The sequence below is a fragment of the Equus caballus genome, chromosome 15, assembly GCF_041296265.1.
Source record: "Equus caballus isolate H_3958 breed thoroughbred chromosome 15, TB-T2T, whole genome shotgun sequence".
Classification (NCBI taxonomy): domain Eukaryota; kingdom Metazoa; phylum Chordata; class Mammalia; order Perissodactyla; family Equidae; genus Equus; species Equus caballus.
Window position 1 is genome coordinate 26,899,841 of NC_091698.1, and position 16,451 is coordinate 26,916,291.

Genomic DNA, 16,451 nt, shown 5'->3' on the forward strand with positions numbered 1-16,451 from the left:
TTTTTAATACAAAGAGAATGCTGAAAAAGGGTAATAATGAGACCAGCCATTAATGTGTTCCTTTCAACAATGAAGTTAGAGTAAACTTGTATGTATATTTAATTCCAGATGGTTGAATTATAGTTTCCTAATAAGACATTATAAGTTAATAATTTTAGAAATCTGGATCCTTTCCTAGCAGTAAATAGTATGCGTTAACACATACTATTTAAATTTGAGAGATCCATACAACATACATAAAGCCTGTTTGACAATTTAGGTCTTAGAATTAGCTTTTAAATAAAGCTATAAATATAAAAACGAGAGACAGAAAGATGAGATCATTATTATGAGCCCTTACTTAAAATAAGACGTTGTAGTGAGTTGCCAACTTCAAAATAGCAGAATGATTTTTTTTAAGTATGTAATTCCTAAACTTTCAACAGTTTTCCCAAAAGCCAAACTTAGGAACTAAATTGGCATCCTGTTCCTTATGAAGCACACATTGCCAACAATTCTCTGTGCTCTTCAGACTCGTGTTCTGATTTTGGGTAGTCAGGAGTCATGATGAAACATTAGAATTGCACAGAACCAAGGCAGAAATGCTTCGAAAAGAGAGAAGTGAGTATGTTTGGTGTGTCAACATTTATTTTGAGGTAAATGTGCATTCTAGACAAAATACAACTACTAATAACTAAAGTACAGCTTCATAAATTGAATTTCATGTTTTTTGGATATTTCACAGTTGAAGAGAGTAAATGCCAGAAACAGCAAATAGCTTGAGAAAACAAATAAGATCCCCGTTCTTCTTTCAAATTGTTATTGCTTAACCCTTCTTTCTGTGATTCTTGATGTTCACATGACCCAACCTCTCTTACTCTGAAGGTATGATTATTAACATGACAGAGTTAAATTCAGAACTTGAAGCAGAACCAACTCTTTATGGACTTGTGCCCTGCTGTGGCCGAGGGGTTGGTGGAAGACTGTGTCCCTCTATTCGAGCCATCACCCTGCTTTGGCCATTCAGCCACATGGCTGGTATGTGAGGACCATTGCCCTCCCCACCTTGGCAGCCGGAAATGTGACTCTTCCTCAGGGAGCTGGTTTTCTCGGTGGCCCATGGAATAAGTGTATTGGATAAACCATCTGCTATCATCTAGAGATGGCATTATTTTGAGATATTTGTACATGACGATATGGTAATTCAGTGTCATACTGGTGTATGTTAGGATTTGGAAGTCAGCTTATCACTATAGCCCTCTTTTTCATTTTAATGAGAAATTTCAACTAGCAAGACTAATGAATCATTTCTACTACATACAGGTAATATTAGCTTCAGGCTATTTTGCAGTGTTCAGAGTCAAACTTACTGCAAAAAAGCTGGAAGGGATTCACGATGGAGCCATTCAGATCACAACAGACTATGAGGTAAGGACTTCATGAGGATTCACATTAATGGGATTTTTGTGAATAATTCAGTCCTTTTTTTTTTGGTTTTTGGAGAAGCAGAGAACTAAGTTTATTCGTACAGTTACAGTTTACCAATTTTGTACCTTAAAAACTGAGCTTTTGAGAATGGTTTACAGAACATTGGTGTTCATTAGCTCATAGTTTTCTGGTAAAACCCAAACCTCTTAACTAAAAACAACTTCAGAAAAATGCCTTTGGCACATTTAGCATTGCTGTACTAGAAACCTGCTTACAGATGGTTATAATAGCATTGCACAGATCCTGACTAAAATCCCTGTTAGGTATCTCTGATTCTTTCTGCACTCATAAATATCCTCCTGTGTAACATTTCCAAAAAGGAAGATACAATCAGGAGAACAAATCTTAATTTGAGTTCTCACAATTGTATTTACACGGGTCCTTCTACGTCAAGAAGCCAAATGAAGATCATTGAGCTGTGTGTGTGTGGGTGGTACCATTAAACCTGAGATCTACAATCTCTTAACAAATTTTTACGTGTACAGTACAGTATTGCTAACTCTAGGCACAATGTTGTACAGTAGATCTCTAGAACTCATTCACCTTGTGTATCTGAAACTTTGTACCTGTTGAATAATGACTCCCCATTTATCCTTCTCCCAGCCCCTGGCATCCACCACTCTACTCTCTGCTTCTATGAGTTTGACTATTTTAGATTCATTATCTAAGTGGAATCGTGGAGTATTTGTCCTTCTGTGACTGGCTTATTTTACGTAGCATAATGTCCTCAAGGTTCATCCATGTTTTCTCAATATGGCATGATTTCCTTCATTTTTAAGGCTGAATAATATTCTGTTGTGTGGATATACCACATGTTCTTTATCCATTCATCCATTGATGGACATTTAGGTTGTTCTCTCGTCTTGACTATTGTGAATAATAATACTGCAATATATATGAGAGTGCAAATATCTCTTTGAGATCCTGATTTCAGGAAGTTTTAAAAAAAATACTTTGCCTAGAGTTTATAGTTGTTACCTACAGAAAGGTTGATCCAAATGTTGCCATTATCAGAACATTCTATTTGGTAGAATATGAACATTTTGTTTCATATTTTATTTATTATTTCCACATCGATAAGTGAAATAAACCAAAAAGCTGTATTTTCTTGTGCTGTCTTTATCTAGCTATGAAATAAAAATGAAAGGATTGGGCAGGTTTCACTCTGATTTTTGCCAAATAACTTGAATAAGATAAGAATGTCCGTTCCTTGACAGTTTGGTAAACTCATATGTAAAACTGTCTGGCCCTAAGATCTACTAAATTTCAATTAGAGGTTATTGAAAATAAAGATGTAATTTTTTCACATCTAAGTTACCACTGCCCTTGAATTTTATTCATAGATATCCTTGGAGGCTAAGAAACACTGCTAGAAAATATGCCTAGGAGAGGAATTTCTGTATTGTCTAAACATATGTTCATTGTTTTTTATAATTTTTATTTTTTATTTTAAAAATTTTAAATGTTTCTTTCTTTTACTTTCTTTGATTTTGGAGTCCATATTCATCTCTACTAATTTTCCAAATTTATATCCTAATGGAAGTGTATGAGGGTACACCATGTACTTTTGCATCATAGTCTTATCAATACTTAGTACTGATCAATTTTAACCAATCTAGTCTGGTTAGTTTGGAGAAGGATTCTTTAAGCCTCACATAACAATAGATAGCGTTTGAAGGGTGTTGGAAATTACAGGGGGTGGACATAGGAGGAAGCACTTCGCTGGGAGATATTTCAGCTGGGTTTTGTCACAAGGTTACGTTCATGCAAATCTGCAGAAGAAAGTTGGATAAGTGGAGTCAAATGGTGGCCCAGTAGGGTGGTGAGGACAGTAACTGCATAGAAACTCTACATGTTTATAAGTTGTTGGTGCATCTCTATGCCAGTACTTTGAAGAGTCCTTTGTAAACACTTCTGAAGGAATCATATTTTCTGTTATATTCTCAGGCTGATCATTGAGCTTCTTAAAGACTTCTGTGAGGTTTGGCATGTTGCATTCAGTGAGATTTTGAATGGATACATTTTTGCCAAAGCTAAATATTTTAATTTAATATTTAAAAGCTCTTTGGGAAGTTGAGGACAGCTCAATTCCACAAGTTGCTGCCCTTGTTCTCCTACCTGTTTTCAGCACATATAACCCCCATGTGAAAGAAAACTAATTCAGAATAAACAGAATTGTTCATTTAATAATAAGTGATTTGTTGGGAGTATGTCAATTATATCCACAAGTGAGGGATTCATGTTTATCACTCATGGTGGAAATAAGTACATTTCATGGCTAAGGCAAGTTTTGTTTAGTATGGATGAAAATAAGAATTAGGGGAAAATATCTTAGAGAAGTATCTTTGTGAGTTGCAAAGTTACAAATAGAGTGTGAGTACAGATTCAAAATCTAGAATGTTCAACTCATTTTTTTAAATTTCTTCTTTTTTTTTTTTTTCCTTTTTCTCCCCAAAGCCCCCCGGTACATAGTTGTATATTCGTAGTTGTGGGTTCTTCTAGTTGTGGCTTGTGGGACGCCGCCTCAGTATGGCTTGATGAGCAGTGCCATGTCCGTGCCCAGGATTCGAACCGACGAAACACTGGGCCACCTGCAGCAGAGCGCACGAACTTAACCACTCAGCCACGGGGCCAGCCCCTCAACTCATTTTTTTAAATTGGTTGATGTTAATTTATTGCTATATACAAAAATAGAGAGCTATGTAACTCTAGAAAATGCTAGATTTTTCATACATTGTTTTAAGAGTACTGTTTGACTTTCCCTTTTAAATTAATAATCTACAAAATAACCTGTAATATGGAAAATCTATTCTTCATTCCTTCCCTGTTGTTTGGTCTTGTTTACCATGTTTTCAGTGAATCACTGAGAAATACATATAAATTTATTGTATTTCATTGCCTTTTATGGAGTTCAGTGGACAAATTAACAGTATCCATGGATGATTTTAATATTGCTTATGAGTTGGTTATTGCTAATGTAAGTCCCAAGATGAGTTTTTTTTAATGCCCAAAAATAATGTGCTGAACTGTCCAGCTCAATCTCAGACTGAAGCACTTATTTCTTGTGGTCTGCTTCTTCGTTCCACAGATCCTGACAATTCCAGTGAAGGCTGTGATCGCAGTGGGCTCACTGACTTGCTTCCCAAAGCATATGGTTCTTCCGCCTTCCTTTCCAGTAAGACAGTTAATTTTTAGACTTCTTGCTAATTTTTTTCTTTGTTTTTACTTCTCTGTTCCTAGAATTCAGCAGTAAAGTCAGTTATTCTTTATTAATCATTTATTTTAAGGTAAAACATTGTACTGGATTCTTTAGGAGCTATTAAGAGGAATAAGAGCTAGTCCCTTCTCTCAAAAAGTTTTCTATCTAGAATGGGAAATGGGCCCATGATTCACAGATGTAAAGCAGGATGGAGAAATTGCCCTAAGAGGTGTAAAAATAAAGTGGTATGAGAGAAATACACATGTAATTGATAAAGGTGCCGTGTGAGCCAGCTTAGAATGTCTTCTCGCAGGGATGGATAAGGGGTGTCCAGGGAACAAACCAAATAAAGACATGAGGGCAGTAAAGTCTGAGATGGCTTTAGGCAGTAGTGAGTTGCCCCATTTGGCAAGAATGGAGGGAAGTTTCAATATGGAAATGGTATATTGGAGTGATAACATGAAAAAATTACATGCACTTAAGTCTAAGAAAATCTAAAGTTTTTGAGCGGTGGCTTGACATCATCAGAGCTGAGCTTTAAAGATTGGCTCTCTGGCAGAAGTAAATATAGAAGACATACAGAAGTAACAATAGAGTGAGTGCCTGGAGGCCAACCCAGAGACTCTGGCCAGAGTCCACATGAAAAATGTCAAGGGGGCAGTTGGAGCTTAGGGCGTTGGCAGAGGCAGTAGATCCCTTTCATCCCTCCAAGCCTTTGCTGTTAGTCTGCGTTGAATGTCCTCCATCCTCTTCTGCCTTCAGAGAACTCCTACACATCTTTCAAGATTCAATTCCATTGTCATCTCCTCTCCGAAGATTTCTTGATTCTAGATGGTAATGGTGGTTACACATATGATCTTGGAACAATTTGAAATTACCTCTCTTGCAGCAAGCCTCACATTGTGCTATAAATAATGCCTTATGTTTTGGTCTCCCCTGACAACTTTGAGATCCTCTAGGAAAGGGATGAGGGATCTTTTATGCTCACTAGCAGGCACTTAGTAGATAATGGATGGATGAAGGAGCAAAATGATGGAGAAGAGAACATTGGCAAGAGGCGTTTCAGATGAATTATTTGAACTGTACCTGAGCATCCTGAGGAGGTTATTAATTGAAGCAGGTGTGGGTAGGCAGGTAGATAGAGTAGTCAAAAATTGGACTTAGGGTTTGAGCCTGGAGAACCAGCAGATGGCGCCCCCGTTTGCCGGAAGAGGATGTGGTCAATTCAGGGCACCTTGGGGCAAATGTAGACCTGTCTCTTATCCTCTGGTAGGAGACTCGGTGGGTTAAGAGAAACAATACATTGGAAGATCTTAATGCTGTATACAGTAAAACAAATTCAAAATTTAGCTCCTTAAAAATATAAATTTTGAATTCATATGTTCAGCACATTTAAGTTTGGGTCTTACTTAAGTCTGTCTTCCTGTCATTCCAATTTGCACTGACTATATGGAACTTTTGATTCATTATTTATCCAAAAGGACCTTGTTCCTTCTTTCAATTGCCTTTCAATCAGTGATCTCCTTAATTACTGCATAAATCCTAGAAGGAAGTAATTCAGTAGATGACACAGTGAAAGACCCGTGGGTAGAGTAAATGAGAGAAAGCATCTGTATAAAGCAAGGTCTTGGTTTTGAGCTACTTCAGGTTAAGCTTTCAAGTATCTTTAGATGGCTTACAGGACCAGATCTTTTTTGGAATTACAAATTAATTTGATATTACTGTCTTAGTTGGGCTGCTATAACAAATTACTGAAGATTGGGTAGCTTAAACAACAAACATTTATTTCTCACAGTTCTGGAGGCTGGGAAGTCCAAGATCAAGGTACCGGCAGATCCAGTGTACAGTGAAGGGTACTCATGCTGGTTTTGCAGACGGCTGTCTTGTGCTGTCTTCACATAGCCAAAGAGCAGAGGGAGGGCAAGCTCTTGAGTCTCTTCTTTTAAGAGCGCTAATCCCATTCTTTAGGGCTCTACCCTCATGACGTAATCACCTCCCAAAGGCCCCACCTCCTGATTCCGTCACCTTGGGGGTTAGAATTTCAGCATATGAATTTGTGGGACACAAATGTTCAGTTCATAACAATTACCAAATTCTGTAAAATCCCTTATCACGTGGAGATTACTAGAGCTAAGTGATGGAAACAATACTTCAGAATAAACATTTTATATAACTCATAGTTTAATTCTTAGTATTTGATCACCATTGTAAAGGGAACTTTTGTGACTGTTACTTCTTTTGATCCCCATGACACCCCTGAGAGACAAGACACGGGCACGAGAGGAGTTATTACAGGTGCACGAAGACCAGTAGCTGCCAGGAAGACGCAGCTAGTTAAAGGCATTTGCCAAGTCCCGGCTTTCTTCTAAGGAAAATAGATCTGATTTTTTTTTTTTTTTTGGTCTTGTTTGAGTTTGGATTTTAGAATTTAGTTATTTCATCCTGAATTTGGATGCTTTTAGGGCAAGTTGGCCTTGGTATAAACAAACCTTGCTTAATAAACTGACAGTGACCAGTTCCTTTATTCAGCCCTATCTCTGTTTGTACCTTTGTGAGCATCCTCAATATTTTAACATGAAATGTGAACATTTTTACTTTAGATGTACATGTGTGCTTGTGTATTTATATATATATATTTGAGGGGGCTCTCCTTACAAATTGAGATTATTAACTGTTGAAAATCCTAGTGTCCTTTGGGCTTTGGTCTCCTAGAAATATGTCTGTCAGCTCTAAAGTGAGTGTCCTTAAGAAAATCCAGCCATATACAAATGAGTTTGCTTGTTTCTTTTCTTCCTTCAGGGGAAAATAGTTCATCAAAGTTTAAATATTATGAATTCCTTCTCACAGAAGGTAAAGATACAACAAATACGGTCTTTGTCAGAAGATGTGCGATTTTACTACAAACGATTACGGGGCAATAAGGAAGATTTAGAACCAGGAAAAAAATCAAAGGTTTGAAAATGTTATATTTGAGAATTCCCATCTGTTAGTATTTTGTTATTGTGACCTTCTGTAGCTTTGGGATTCATGGTTCTCCTGTGCCTCTTTATAGATTGCAAATATTTATTTTGATCCTGGACTGCAGTGTGGGGATCATTGCTATGTTGGCCTGCCTTTTTTATCCAAATGTAAGTTATCTCACCGTTCTCTCTCATGCCCATCACGCCCCCAAAGTATTCTTTAATGGAAGGCTGCCACTTTTAATGTGCACTCCATCTCTTGGTGCTATAGAGTTATCTGAAGGAAAATTGACAAATGGATATAAGTGTAGAACTGAGTATGTCATAACATATGTTTCCTTGTTTTAGCTGAACCCAAAGTGCAGCCTGGTGTAGCCATGCAGGAAGATGCATGGGATGTTGACTGGGATTTGCATCAAAGCTTATTCAAAGGATGGATGGGAATAAAGGAAAATTCAGGTCATAGGTGAGTGGTTTTGCTTTAAGTATTTTAGCTATTTTTATAAGTTTGAAACAGCTCAGTTGATGCTGTTCTTGCTCATTATTCTGAATGTTATTCTTATATTAGGTAGTTTTCTCTATAGCTAAGAAAATATGCCTTATCTTCAGAAAATTCTTAATGAAGCATCTTGAGTCACCATTTTAATTGTATATTACGCAGAAATATGCACACTACCATTTTCCTCTTTTCTCCAGTGCTCTAGGTGCTTCCTTAAAATCAAAGAAACTATTTGAAGTTACCTTTATGTAAGATGACTACAGTGTTCACCTTAGACATACTATTTGCATAAGAAAGAAAGTTTTTAACTACCACTCACCTATGTTAAAGGCAAAGAAAACATTTTCTAGGTTTAATCCCGCAGTGGAGACCAAGTATCTATTTGCTCATTGTGAAAAGAACAGCCTCCTGCGTTGCCAAGTGCTGAGCTGTTAGAGGGGCCCGGCCCAGTCCACATGGGCTCAGCGGTGTGTCTTTGGCAGGTAGATGATGTGCTAATGACAAATCAGTACTATGTGGGTACTATGTGGATCAGTACTATATGGATTCAAAAGCAGACACTTATTCAGCAGTGTAGAAATTTGATCTTTTCTTGACTTCTGAAGAGACTTTGACTAGAATAATGATAATATGACCACTGATAAAAACTGCTCTTCTCAGTTGGCTAATTTGAAATGTATTTGTCAGTATCATCAAGATACTCCAATTTATAGTACTATAAAATTTTAAACGGTTAACAATTAAATCTGAGGATTTCTGTTTATCTGAACTGTCTGCTGTGAAAGTTTACTTAAGGCAAAAGAGTTAAATTTTTACTTTAAAATGGTTAAAATCAGTACAAAGAGACTTCTTCTAATGAGCTCACTAAGACAACACTCATTAAAATACTCCTTGGTCCCCCACATTTCCATAGTGGACATCATAATATATAGGCAGTCTCCAAATATTAACATCCAATTATGAATAATTAACTTGTAGTGCTGCCCTGGGTTCAGCTGCCAAGGAACCTCTTCACCTCCCACCCACCAAAACTCCTGCCTTCTCTGTATGCCCAGCATTCCACCGCCAAAGACCCAGGCTCTGTGTCTCCCCACCTTCATGTCCCCATTGCACAGTGAATGTGGCATTCTCCCTGCTCCTGCCCTTGTGTTACCTGGTCAGTGTGCATCTTACAGAGAATTTCTCTTACTAGTCTTATAAAACCTGCACTCTTACCAGTATTAGAGTGTAATAATTCAGTGGCGGTATGAGTTAAAATAGGCTTCAACATTTGGGCCCAAAGACCTTAGCCCCATTTATAATATTGCTTCCTTAGGGAAGGTGTTTTGAGTTCTAAACAGCTGGCTTATAAACACTCATAAGTAGGGAAATATTCAAATGCGGTCCTGAATATTGCTGATGACTCTGCAGATGTCTGCACAACCTCGTATGTGTTACCTCTTCAACTGGCATCTTCATTGCATGTCAGGATTTTGCTTTGTTTTTTGTCTCAAGGGGAAAAAAAGCAATATGCCAAACAAAGTACTGCCTTCTTGTTAGTTCTATTGAAAATATTCTTAGCACCATGCTATTGGTGTCTAGATGTTTTCACTAGGCGTGTGTGCGAGGTCCTTTAGGATCCCCATATTGTCATATGTTATCTATATATGCCTGCCTTTTCCTCTGTATTTTCAGTACAAAAACAGTGCAGGTGATCAGTGACAGATATTTTGACAGCTCTTTGTGCCAAAATAGAGGCATCTTTGTACATGTCTCTATTAAAAGCATATTAAAATATTAGAGCAAATAAACCTGTGTATTCAGGGCCAGAATAAAATTTCTCAAGTACACAGGCCTAATAGAATTTCTTGTATTTAGAAAACTCAGATATTTCATTTTGATGCAGTGACTTACAAATTGTTTTTTCTAGATTGAACGCTGTTTTTGAAGTAAATACAGACCTTCAAAAAAATATACTATCAAAAATCACTGCTGAGCTCTCCTGGCCTTCCATACTTAGCTCACCCCGGCACTTGAGATTTCCACTTACTAACACGAACTGCTCCTCGGTAAGTATTCAAGGTGACATCGGCTTTTGGAGATACGTAATAGGATTATAAAGTATCTATTCATTTAACTGTGGAAAGCTTTCATTTACGGTTTCATTACTTTGTTTAAGGAAGAAGAGATCACTTTAGAAAATCCCGCAGATGTTCCCATCTATATTCAATTTATTCCTCTGGCTTTATATTCCAACCCTTCAGTCTTTGTAGATAAGTTAATATCAAGGTAAGCATTTCTTTAGATAATCAAAATGTTTCTGTATTAGCTTTGAATTATTTTATACATTTAAGACTTTGTTGCAGTTCCTGCAGTAATAGATTAGGTTTATAGAAATTCTAGATCTGTATTTAAAGTTGAGAGAAGGTTCTGGAGAGAGATTGACACTATGTTAAACACCTAGAAAAGCTTTGAGTTTAAAACAAGAAAAAGTGATATTGAATTCCTTCCTAAAAAATCATAGAGAGAAAGCAAATGGAACCTTTCAAACATGATAGTTTTAAAAAGTGAACAAAATATTAACTATGAGTTGTAGCCTTTAATTTTTTGAAGGGTATTAACCTGGTAATATTGATCTCAAAATCTGCCAAAAGGTAATTTGCAAGCAAAGCACAAGGTTGATAATTACTCTATAACCCCTTTAACCATGATGCTGTTTGTGAAAAAATATGTGTACATTTTTTATTTTAGGTTTAACTTAAGTAAGGTGGCAAAGATAGATTTAAGAACACTAGAATTCCAAGTCTTCAGAAACTGTGTAAGTATTCAAACTTCATACTATTCCAAAGAAATAGTTCTATGAGGTAATCAGTGCAAATATGAGGGAAAACTATTGACTGCCCTTAAAATTGGCTGAAGGGCATGTTACTAGAGAAGTCAGAGCAGTCCACTAATTATTTTAGAGGCAAAAAAACCCGAGAGGAATGAGTGGGATTTAGATCGATGTGAGACACGCTGAGTAGAAGGTTCCTATTGGCAGGCATTAAGCATGAAGCCCATGAAGCTTTATAATAATGGCTGCCAGAAACTCTGAGAGTATATAAATGAGGTATATACTAACACATAATTTACTTTTATTACACCTCAGAATATTGAGCTTGGTCATTTAAATATTTACTTTCTAATAAAATTGTAAGTTCCATGAATGCCAGACCCGTGGCTGGCTGTATTCATACTTGGCACAGTAGCATGCATAGTTTTTACTCAGTAGATATTCTTGAATTAATAAACGTATACATGAACTGGTTTGTTCTAAGAACAAAAAAAATCCTCTCTCATACAGGCCAGGCTAAGCAGCCACTAACTAGTCATGATTATATAAGGCCTTAAAGTCTAGGGTATGTGTCAGTCAGGAAATCAGCACTTGGAACTAAAGCCACCTGCAAATTGGCCCAGGTCTCTTGGCCTCCGTGCCCTTCCTTCCAGCTACATCTCATCCCTCCTTAAACCTCCTGTTTATGCCAGCCTGCTTGCTGCAAAGCCTTCACCAATTAGGGTATCTTCATTCTCCCTGACTCGGCATTGACACCCATGTTAATTTTGGTTTTTGTTTCCTTTTTGATGTGTGATACCTTGTTTTCCAAATCTGGGTATAATCTCCTTGAGGGCTTGTCTTCTTTATATCTTCTTTCTTTCCCATATTAATAATATAAAAGTTGTTGAATGAATAAGAGTAGGAAGCTAGTTCATCCTCCATCATCTAAATTACTTGAAGTGAAAACAGTAAATGATCACCTCCTTCCTCTCCTTGTTGTGGACTCTCTTGCTCACTGTGGGTCACAGTCATCACACAGCAGCAGGAGGCCTTCCTGCCAGGCTGTAGCTTTGCTATTTCTCACTTAGAACAAGGTTTGTACCTTCTAGCTTTGTCACCTTGACCAAGTAAATAAACCTTTCTGAACCTTCAACTTCCTCTCTTGTAATGTGAAGTTAATAATGTGTATTTTACAGATACAGAGTAAACAAACTCACATGGACACCCTTCAACTGGTTTCTTGGGACATAGGAAGCCCTCAGTGAATGTTGACTGGATAAGTCAATCTGTGGCTAACTAGGCTGGCAAAGAAAGGCAGTGGAGAAATTTTCAGTATTTCGGGGCTGTAATGAAGAATCCTTCCCAGTATTTCATGAGCACTTAGCATGTGTCAGCATTATGCAGTGTGCATTCATATTTATGATTTCATGTAATCATTACAGCAGCCAGGCTGAGCAATTGCCTACCGCCCTAAGAGACAAATATTTCCCTTGTTTGTTGGTGGGAAAAACAAAGCTCGGGAAGAGGAAGTAACCTGCCCAAGTTCATACCTGTCATAACTGGCAGGGCCAAATTCAAGTCTTGCTCTCTCATGTTCCAGAGCCCTTGCCCATACCATCATGCCACACAGTCATTGCTGGTTGGGAATCACTAATTAGCCTGTCAAACCAGATGTTTAATAGTTCTGGAAATACCTGTATTCTTTCCCAGAGCTTTGTGTTTTAATCTATAAGGCACACATTAGCCAAACCTTTGTATAATAGTTTTTATAAGTCTGTCTTTAAGTCAATCTTGTATAAGAAAGTAATTTTCAATGTTGTATTTTTTTGCTGCCAAATAATGGATAGAACACTAGGCTGAAATTTACAGTCATATATTCTAGTCTCGTGCCCTTCTCTTGGAATCTTTTTGTACTTTGCCTTTTCCATTCATAAAATGCCAACGTAATAAGTCCAAGGTTATCTGGACTCCACATAACCAGAAAGCTCAATAACCAGAAATTCTTTTCACTTTGCTGTTATAAGGGAGGAGATACACATAAGAAGTAAATGAGCTATTTAACTTTTTTATCTTACCAAATGCATGTACTTTAGAGATACTTACAAGATGTAAAACTCTAAAGTAGACACTGTGAGAGATAGGAAGATGAACAAGAATACTCTAGACCTGAGAAATTTATTCTAAATAAGAAATTCTGGAGGAGGTCTTAGGATAAATTCTATTACAGTTCTCTACAGTGCTATAAAACTGGTTCTCAAAATATTTAGTCTCAGGACTCCTTTATAGTCTTAAAAGTTAAGAACTTCAAAGGCTTTTTTTGTTTATGTGGGTTACATCTATCAATATTACCATATTATAAATTAAAAGATCCTTAAAATATTAATTCATTTAAAATAATAATAAACCCATTCCATTTAACATAGATATCATAAAAATGAAAAACAGCTATATTAAAAAACCATTTTGCAAGAAGAGTGGATTGTTTTACATTTTTACAAATCTCTTTAATGACTCTGACTTAATACACAGATAAATTCTTATACCTGCTTCTGCATTCACTCTCTCGTGATATTTGTTTTGGATGAAGTATATGATAAATATCTGACCTGACCTGACATAGACATGTAGTTGTAAAGGGAGTATTTTAATGCCTTTTTAATTAATTATAATACCATGCTTCAGCCATGTGGAAAGTATTGATTCAGCAGATATGCAGAGCTTCCAAATGTTGACACAATTCACTCTACAATATCCAGAAAATCATATTCATTAATATAAGCACCAATCTCATCAGAGAATTCTTTAACTATTTTGAAGCTGTCAAGCTCACAGGATACAAGTTTTCCAAAAGTCTAAATTTTACTCAAACACTCAAATGTTGTCATTAGCAACAAATACTTGGATTTTCCTTAATGAGACAGGTGCGTTTTATTTTTGTGGAAATGTCTAGCAGATAGCCCAGTCTGAATAACCATAGACTGGCTGTCAATCATTCTTTCAAACATAAATGATATTCCATGAGAAAGGCAGCTAGTTCCATTTGCATTTCCAGCGATGGCCTTTCCAGACAGCGTGGCCCTTCAGTGTGTAGCAGGAATGCTCTGTGCAGACTTCCCATTTTATCACACAGAATGTGAAAATGGCATGTGCTCAAGGGTTGAGATTTAATAAGATTATTATTTATTGCTGCTTAATCTGTAATAATTTTTTTTAACCACAAGTGCATGGCAGTGAAGAAGACAATGGCTTCTGGGGAAGTTTGATACCACCGCCATGCTTCATGTCAGACGGTCGGCAGTTTCACCCATCGTTGCTTTTGCTGACCATCAGTGCAAATGTCAGCACAGTGAAAAAGGCACATAGTGCCTGCCAGTGTGGTGAAAATATTTTTGACTCCACGGATACCCTGAAAAGATCTCTGAGATCCCTGGGGCTCCATGGGTCACTGTTTGAGAACCACCACTATAAAATTACTAAGGATTACTCAGGCCATGAATGATATCCCTGGGCCATCACGACATCCTAGAGTGTTTCCCAAGTCATCAGAGTTTGCTAGGAATAAATGTACAGTATGTAATGTGTCCATCAATTACTCAGAATAGTTTATTTAAAAGGGAACTTATTTACCAACCATTTTGGAGCATTTGGAATATTCTGTTGTCTTAGTAGACACTGATGGTGAAGAATGTTAGATGCAGGAAAAAATTGGCCTCAAAAGCAAGAGTAAAAAAGCAGTACGCTTCATTAAGTCTCTTGACTGTAAGTTATATTTGTGGAATCATGCTAAATGCAAATAGACAGATCTGTATTATTAAACCTAACTATGCCAAGTGGAGTAGAAAATTATACAAAACTCACTCTCCTTCCACACGTTAGCAGAGCAATGAAGAGCTATGGACATTTATAGCCAAGCGTTGCCAGCCCTCCCCCCCTCAAAAAATTTAAGGTTAATGTTGCTTAAAAATCAGAACAGTATATCCTTATGTGTAAACTATTATTTTTTTAATAAATAAATATTTTTTAATCTTATCTGTAACTGGCAGGAAGTCATATTTTGATCTTCAAGTCGTCACATGTTTATGAAACACGATCTTGTGCTTAGCTTTCAAAATTAAATTCAAAGAGATTGACGTGAGTTAAAAATATTTTTACAAACAAATGTGATGCAACCTTAAGACTCTTCAGCTGATACACTTCAGAGAGGAGAAGCAGGAGAGCAGTGATGAAAGTGGGGACAGCTTCACAACTTCGGGATGCTGGGTGTTGATTACACAGCTGTTTGCTTTGTGCTAAAACATTGAGCTATTCATCTTAGGTTTGTGTCCTTTTCTGTATGTGTGTTATATTTCAAAATTTAAAAAGTTAAAAATAAAAAAGTCTATACAAAAACACATGCCCAGTACAAATGTGAAGACTTTGGTGGCCTGGGAAACCAAGCCCCTTCTGGGACTTCATGTAGAATATGAAGTGTCATCACTGGTTGCCCAGCTGTGCTTGCCAGCTAACCAGTGTCTAAATCATGAGGGATAAAATTGTTTACATATTTAATTAATCCAAGAAACTATACTGGACTGTGAATGAGATAAATGAAAAAAACGTTTTTCCAGAGACTGTATTAATGACTCCAGCTTGTTTACCCAATGATTCAAGGCTCATCCCCTGCAAAGTTCAACAGGATTTACAGAGGGCCTCTCTCAACATTTAATTTTAAACCTCATTTTAAAACCTGGAGAAAAGAAATCTGTCAAAGTAAAGTTTACTCCAATTCACAACAGAACTGTTTCTTCACTAATCATAATCAGGTATGTTCTGCGATGTAAGTGTGGGTTGATTTTTGGTACTTATATACAAGCCCTTACTTGATTTGTTTCAATATGAGTTTGTATAACTAATTTACGAAATAAGTATTCACTTTGTCCAAAATACGCACACACACACCATGCCTGATGAAATACACTTTTGTGATCACATTTATACCTAAAGACCCTGAATGGTATCTTACTGTACTATGTGTGTCTCTTAAAAATGAAAAACTCTTGCTCTTCTCTCTGTAAATATTTTTAAATTCCAAACTTGTCACTCTTAAATTTAGTGTATTAATTTCTACATGGTGATTTATAAAATAACAACAAAAATTACAGATCGAAAGATTATGCAAATTTAATGGAAGAATAATCTGTAATTCTTGTTTGCATAGAAATAACCTGACCGTGATGGATGCTGTGATGGTCCAGGGACAAGGAACCACCGAGAGCTTGAGGGTGGCAGGCAAGCTTCCGGGTCCAGGGAGTTCCTTACGCTTTAAAATCACAGAAGCATTATTAAAAGATTGTACAGATAGTGAGTATTCCTAACAGTTCCAAGGTCAAAAATTTCAGCATTTGTTTCCAACAGTAAATAATTCCAGAAACAAGGACAGTATTTCTGTATGTGTACACGTATCTATTCGTGATGAACACTTAAGATTTTAAGGAAACACTCTGACTTGCTTTCAGGGTTGTTTGTTTTGGATCTTAAGAGATTTAAAGTATC

At 36.8% G+C, this 16,451-nt stretch overlaps 1 protein-coding gene across 5 annotated transcripts in view; it reads left to right on the forward strand.

The window, feature by feature from the left end:
* Positions 1 to 16,451, forward strand: part of TMEM131 (transmembrane protein 131) — a 224,554-nt gene that overhangs the window by 171,917 nt on the left and 36,186 nt on the right. For all 5 annotated transcript variants that reach the window (XM_023618615.2, XM_070235088.1, XM_023618613.2 and 2 more), the window contains 10 exons: positions 1,303 to 1,407; positions 4,556 to 4,642; positions 7,466 to 7,618; positions 7,719 to 7,794; positions 7,975 to 8,092; positions 10,035 to 10,173; positions 10,284 to 10,393; positions 10,856 to 10,922; positions 15,570 to 15,721; positions 16,117 to 16,259. In XM_023618615.2, coding sequence (XP_023474383.1) covers positions 1,303 to 1,407; positions 4,556 to 4,642; positions 7,466 to 7,618; positions 7,719 to 7,794; positions 7,975 to 8,092; positions 10,035 to 10,173; positions 10,284 to 10,393; positions 10,856 to 10,922; positions 15,570 to 15,721; positions 16,117 to 16,259 — 1,150 coding nt within the window. The remainder of the gene's footprint in view (positions 1 to 1,302; positions 1,408 to 4,555; positions 4,643 to 7,465; positions 7,619 to 7,718; positions 7,795 to 7,974; positions 8,093 to 10,034; positions 10,174 to 10,283; positions 10,394 to 10,855; positions 10,923 to 15,569; positions 15,722 to 16,116; positions 16,260 to 16,451) is intronic.